This window comes from Cynara cardunculus, assembly GCF_001531365.2.
Source record: "Cynara cardunculus var. scolymus isolate 2C chromosome LG 14, CcrdV1, whole genome shotgun sequence".
Lineage (NCBI taxonomy): Eukaryota > Viridiplantae > Streptophyta > Magnoliopsida > Asterales > Asteraceae > Cynara > Cynara cardunculus.
The window spans coordinates 1,446,877-1,454,365 of record NC_037541.1 but is presented as its reverse complement, the minus strand read 5'-3'; the positions used below and the strand labels follow the sequence as shown (position 1 = coordinate 1,454,365).

General features: G+C 29.8%; 1 protein-coding gene across 1 annotated transcript; it reads left to right on the top strand.

Moving 5' to 3' along the window:
- Positions 1 to 2,254: 2,254 nt before the first annotated feature.
- LOC112526483 lies at positions 2,255 to 4,213 on the top strand. Its single transcript, XM_025136771.1, has 2 exons — positions 2,255 to 2,352; positions 2,454 to 4,213. Exon 2 carries the CDS (start codon positions 2,513 to 2,515, stop codon positions 3,431 to 3,433), a length of 921 nt encoding a protein of 306 aa, XP_024992539.1. The 5' UTR covers positions 2,255 to 2,352; positions 2,454 to 2,512; the 3' UTR covers positions 3,434 to 4,213.
- Positions 4,214 to 7,489: the final 3,276 nt, after the last annotated feature.

Here is a 7,489-nt window from a genome sequence, read left to right as displayed (position 1 = left end):
ACTTTTGATTTATAGTATATTACAAAATGGTCCCTCAACTATGCCTCAGTTTACACTTTTCTCATCTTAGTTTAAATCATAATGTTCTTGTTATAGAAACTATCCAATCTGGACAAAAATTTGATTACTAACAACCTTAATCAGACACACATGGAACCCGATTCCAAGAAAATATCCAATTTAACATCGTCACTATTACTTGTTAGCTTGGTCATATACATTTTTTTGTTAGTGCTTTTGTTTACATATATATTGTCATATGCATTAAAAACTAATATCGGGATAAGAAAAAAAAAAAGAATCTTTAAGACTCGTACAAGAAATTATCAAGAATCAATAATAAGATATACGTCTTATGCATGGAAAACGATATTCCCATGAGATTAAGGCAGAAAAGAAAATGTATCTTTTAAATGACGTTGTACCAGTTATTGAGAAACCATTGTCCTGAAAGTGAAATTCACTGTGAATATAGGTGAAGCCTAGAAACCGTTTGCTCCATAAGGTTTACATCACATCAAACTTGTGCACTCGAGGTTGCGGGTTTGGAATACGTAGAAACATATTTCAAATTAGGGATTAATAGAATTTTTGATTGGCTGGTAGCCTTATCGGGTTTCACTGATTGGTTAGATACGACATGAATCTGGCCCTAATCTCACTCTTATCGATTTGTACCTTTTATAAACCAATGAAACATCACGTCAGCTCAGGTTGGCTTTCGATGGACGATCAATTATGGTTCGCCCTATTTTTAACCATTAAAAGGTTAACATCTTATATTTTATGCCACTTTGATATAATCGAAAATTGGATGACATTTGTAAGAGTTTCAAATTAAAGTAATAAACATGAAGGTTGACATATTTTACAGGGACTATTTATGTAATTATAGTAACACGTGTACAACGGCCGTCACCTACTGGTTACTGAGAGTGAAGACACTATCTTACTGGGCCCCACCTCTTCATCCTTAATCCTTATCCACGTTGATTTTATCCATTTCCACTCTCACTTTTTATTTTCCACACCCCCTCATAATTCATTTTTGTCTTTTATGCGAAAATAGAGGTCTTGTGGGACCCACATTCATTCATTGAAATTTTGTTCGMTGTATCTTCAACTTTTTTTTTGACGCGGTTATATAACTTTTTATTAATTTATCATAATTAAAATAATTTAATTTTTTAAATTTTTTTTATTATTGGTTTGTTTTTGGTATACGTTGTTTATTCACACACTTAAAAATATTTATTATCGGTGTCATACTGAAATAAGTCAATAAATTGATTTTATAAACAATCTCAAACACACCCTTATTTCAGCTCAGTTTATACATACCTCGATTAATTTTATTGGTCCTGAAAAATAGTATGGAAAAACTTGAATGGCCTTGCATGAAACAGTGGTTAAATTGGAATTCGGTTTAAAAAATGAATCCCATAAATATGGTTTGAGAGATTGGTTATTTTGATCAATTTTCCTTTAAAATCTCAAATAAGGTATTGGGTTATTTATCAAACACTTACGTTATCGGATGTCACTTGGTACTTACCTTGTCGAATGCCTATGACAAGAGTCAAAAATCTTACCTGGTTAATGACATGGCGAGACCAAGATATCAGTTAAGTGAGAAAAAGAAATTATTACCAATAAACACTTGTCTAATAAAAAAACGTTAATCTATTTTGACAGCTGAAAATAAGAAATTTTACCGATAAATATATATTACCCAATAACCATTTGGTAAACATGCTCTAATTGATCATCATTTTTATTATTAACGTGGATATCTAACCCGCTATACGAGTCGACTAATCTCAGGATGACCACCTGCTTTGCAGATAGCTCGAAGTCACCCCGCATTTGAACGTCCGTGGCCACAAGGGGATTTTTATTCTTCTTTGGATTTGAATCTGAAACCTCCTGATACTTTTGATATTTGAAGTCAAGCTCAAATCAATCAAACAACACCCTTATGATTATTGCTCATCATTCTTAAATTAACTACAAAAAGTAACAATCTAATTGAGTTTTTTTTAATAGTTTTAATATTTTCTTTAATAATTTTAAAACTTAGTGATTTAATTAAAAATCAATATTTGGAGGGAAGACTTGATAATGGTTTTTGTGGCCTGGAAATAGCAAAACTGTAAACACTAACCATAGTTAAAAAGATAACCATGGATGAGTTTAGAGGCAGCCAAGATATTTCATCCTTCTATATATAGCAACTCAAGTAGCTTCATCCTTCAACACCACCATTCATGATTAATCAACCAGCTGCCATACTTCTTATAGATCAGATCAAGAAGCTCTTACACTCGTAGTGATTGAAGAACCTTAATCAAGGTACCAATTTAATTTCACTTGTTTGTTTACTCTTTGATACCAAGTCGTGTTCATAACTGACTTAATTAATTTCATTTGTTTGTTTACTTTTTGATACCCAGGTAGAGGTTCCGAATACATTTCTGATAAAAGTCGTTGACTGTAGAGAAAGTCTGAGTTAATGAGTAAGATAATTAGGTGTTTGAGAAGAAATTCTTCTCAATCATCATCTTCATCTGTTTCTAATAGAAACAAAGAATTAATTTTAAACGAAACCATAGATTATGATCTATGTAATTGGAAATTACCAAAATCAAAACCGAATGAAATTTATAAATCTAATTTCTCATTCAAATCTGATTATATCATTGAAACGGTTGAAGAATCTATGCCTATATCCCAAGGGTATAGTACTTTTCAATTATTATCAACGAAGCGAATTAAACAACATCAGCAGAAATATAATTTTTTGCATTTGGGTATGATTCAAGTTGCTTTGAAACCTGCAACCAGACTAGGTTTAAACACCTCTGTTTTAGTATGTCTTCATGACAAAAGAAATCTCAAATTTCATGATTCACTCATTGGAGTTATAGAATCAAGTCTTTGTGATGGGCCGATATATTTTTCGTGCTTTCCAAATTTCACCTTATCATTAAATGATCCGCATCTTATGCGTGCTTTATCCTTGGATATTAAATCTGAAGGTTATGACATGTTACCAGGGTTGAAAAATGTCATTCTTATTTATAGATTTCATTATAAAGTAATGAGCACATTTGTTTCTCATATCAGACAAATTCAAAACTTGAATGATAAAAGAAAAACAACTTTATTTATTACAAATATGGCTAAAAGCAATAAAATAATTTCAAAAACTATTTCTTGGGAAGAAGTTAAGTTTCCTGAGCAATGGATTTTGGAACAGGCTAATGAACCAGTTAAACAAGAAAATGAAAAATTGGAAGAAATAATTGAACATCCAAATGGTGATGTTGAATTACGATTTTCAAAAGAGAGAATTATTAGATTAAAAGATAATTCATCTCATAGATTTTCGACATCATCAGTACCTTCTAGTTCTTCAAGTGGTGTTTCTTGAATTGATAAAAGCACCTGAAGAAAAACTTCGGGCAGATGCTTATCAGCTAGCAATTGATGCTATGCATCCGGGAGAATATATTTTCCCATATATTCCAATTTCAACAAAATGGGTAATACCCATTGAAAACAAATATACTCATTTAAAACCTCATGAGGTTTCTGCATTCTATTTCAAGAATAATGCTGATTCTTTTGTTTATCCAAAAGATTTTCAGTATTTTCAAGATATTCTTCTTGCCACAAATTCAGTGGAGAAATTGCTTATAGCAAAGCTATAATTAAAAGGGTAATTAGACCTGATCAATGGGAAGGTGATTTATTCAAACAATATGAATTCACCAAAACATTGAGGTATCGAAGTACTATTCTTCGATTCAATTATTTTGATTATATCAATGCCTGGGAACATGATTTTTATTATGAAAACAGGCAAAGGAAATTTTCCTGGTGGATACAATTTTCATAGTTTAGCCAGAAGGAACAATTTCCAAATTGGTTTATAACCTGGTTTACTCAATGAGGATTATATCCTATTTGTCTTCCTGACAAAATAAAAGTCCGTATTATTGAAGTTACTGTGAACTTCAATTATTTGTAAAAAGTTAGTGGTGCTAATAGTACCTCCATCTTTTTTGTTGCTTTTCTTTTTTCGGCTTTATATAGCTGCTTTTTGTTTTGTTGTTCATGTCTTAGATTAGAATCTTATCCCTCTCCTCTTGTAATCAATCTCTTGTAATATATTTGCCTTATTAATAAAAGGATATTACATTTCTGCTTGCGATCCGGTTATCATTTATGACTATAAACCAAAACATCGTCAATATAAACAATGATAAATTCARTATAAGAACTAAAAAGGTTAAGAAATAATCCTCCARCATGGACTAATGAGCATACTAATGCAGTCAAAAGGATTAAACAACAAATTAAGGAAATTCTTTGTTTAGCACTGCCTATACAGGATCACTCTATATAACTTTACAGGATCAACTATACAGGATCACTCTATATAAGTACACAAAGGCTATCTTTTATTAATATCAAACTATAATACAAAGGATTACAAAATTGATATTTATATATATAGAGAGAACTCTAAAAATTGCACACCAAAAATAAAAAAAACAATCGGCTATATAAAGACCGAAAAAGCAGAAGAACMGTAAATAYAATAATTGAGGTGCTGACGTCATTGCATGTGTCATATGAACAGTAACCTCAATAATTTGATGTTGGCGTTATCGCATACATCATTTTCTAGAAATATTATATGCTATTAATTACGCCAAAAACAGAAGCTTTTAACAGACCCCAGGGATAGAAAACATAATTTATTATATATTACAAAACATAAGTAATTCATTGCAAAACATGATTAAAAGTATRGGTGATGACCTTGAAATTAACTTTTTCGAATACATTGAAAGAGTTTTTAAATTAAAAGGATATATTTTTCCTAATTTTTCGGATCAGGATTATATTCTTRGTCTAGAAAGTAAGTATAAAACTTACTTAACGAGAGGAAAGAAAACTATTAGGAGTATTCATCCTCCTGATATGAATTTAATTATAAATAGGGATAATGAAGAAATCCCAGCTTCACCCTACAAAAAATCCTCTTCAATAGAATCTGTTATTGAACAGAATAATTACACCATTCTATCTCTTCAATCTATTAGAGAACAATTCAATAGAATTGAAAATAAAAAATTAAATAATTTTCCTGAGTGTTCATCAACACATGTTCCATTCCAAGTTGATTTTCAAGTTGGAAAGATAAATTTGTCTAAAAAGACATAATTAAAGGAAGAAATACTTAAAAGGCTAAAAGCCTTAGATATTAAAAGTAATAATGATCAAAAAAATAAAGGAGTTGCACCTTTATTTATTCCCTCTGAATCCCAATGAAGAAGAGTTAATAACTCAGCTAGAGGCTATGACCCTAGAAGATAAAAATGAATCTAATATTGGAAATATAACATTTCCATCACAGATTCAACGTATCTCTTATCAGAGAGGAGCAAATTTTAAAACTAGGAAACCCTATTATCCTAGGCCATCTCCAATGAATTTATTATTTGAGGAAGACCTACCCTTAAATAATCAATTTGATGGAAATTCCATTTATGAATAGAATATTGATGCATTAAGTGAGAATCAAATTTCTCGTACAATTCATCTTATGATTACGTGTGCCTCTGCTTATGCTAACAAGGATAATAAAGACCAAACTATCAGTGGATTACTGATAAAAGGTTTTACTGGTCAATTGAAATCCTGGTGGGATAATTATTTAACTCAAGATGCAAAACAGACAATTTTGCAAGCAGTTAAACCATCCCCTAATACATCGGAACCAATTCATGATTCCGTTCATACTCTGTTGTATATTATTTATGCCAATTTTTCTGGCAAAAGTAATATACAAACAGAAACTGCTCAAGAGCAGTTAATAAATTTAAGATGTCCTACTTTATCCCATTTTAAATGATATAAAGATACTTTTCTTTCTCAATTTTTTGTTTTACCAGACAGTAATAAAGAATTTTGGAAAGAAAAATTTCTCGCAGGACTTCCTAAATTTTTATCAGAAAGGATAAAAATCCGTCTTCGAAATCTATATATATATATTAAAGAAGAAACCACTATGTATGATGTGGCATCTTCTAAAAGTTAGGAGCTTATTTATCTTTTTTCTCCTTTTTTTTTGTTTTTTAAAATACTAATTAAGTTAAAGACTATTATGCCCCTACAAGCAAATTGTATATTTCATAATAGATGAGATCATTTGGTAATTTTGCATCCAACGAAGTTTAACCTCCCAAATTATTCAACTTTTTAATAAGCATTCAAGATAAGTTTAACCCCCTAGGCTATTCAACTTCTTTTTAATAGACATTTATTTTATTTATTTAATAGACATTTACCTTCTCCAACTTTTTATCTCTTCATCTCTTTATTTCTCAATCTCTTCCTCTTGATATAGTTTGACATGAATTGCTATCAAGAAACAATTGATTATGTTCTTAAAAATATTATCACAAAGGAAAAACCAAGATTGATGACATGATTTCTCCTAAAGGTTAGAAATTATCTTTTTTCTCATTTATCCTTATTTTAATCTTTTTTTTCTAATTTTCATTCTAATTTCTATAAAGATTTTTCATTTAACACAATCCTTTCATTTTTCTTAGTTCTTCTTCATGAATTGTTCATCATTCAATCTTTTTTTCTCCATCTCTATCACCTAATTGCTTTCTATTTCATAAATTTTATTCTTTTTCAACAAATCTATTTTTAAGTTTATTCGACAAGACTAATTCAGATATGCATTTCTTCTTATTTTTGTTGGGATTTTGGGATTTTGTTTTTTTACTTTTCTCTTCTATAATTTTCTTAAGTTTCCTCAAKGAAACCGATAGTTTGTTCTTGACAACGCTTTTAGAGTTTTGATGACAACATGGTCGATGATGGAATGTTATGACAATAATGGTTCGCTGATGAAATCTTGAAAGTACTACAAACTATGATGTAGYCTCAACAAACTTCAACATGTTTTTTAATGATTATCTTTTTTCAAGTATATTTTGAGAAAACTAATATGTGTAAATGAAAAACATATTATGACAATAATGGTCCGATGATGAAATCTTGAAAGTACTATAAACTATGATGTGGCCTCAACAAACTTCAACATGTTTTTTTTACTGGTTTTCTTTTTTCAATTTGACTACCCCTTTCTTTTCTAGGGAATATATTAATTGTAGAGACAATGGAATTTCCATAATGATTGAAGATACCTCTGACATTACTTGCGAAGAAAAAGTATACTTTAGATAACTAATATGTGTAAATGAAAAACCAATATTGATGACATCGCTTCTCCTAAATGTTAGAAACCTATTCATCTTTTTTCTCATATATCCTTATTTTATTTTATTTTTTCTAATTTCCATTATAATTTTTATAAAACATTTATTATTCATTTATGTTTGCATTTAACGCAATCCTTTCATTTTTCCTAGCTATTCTTCTTGAATTGTTCATCATTCAA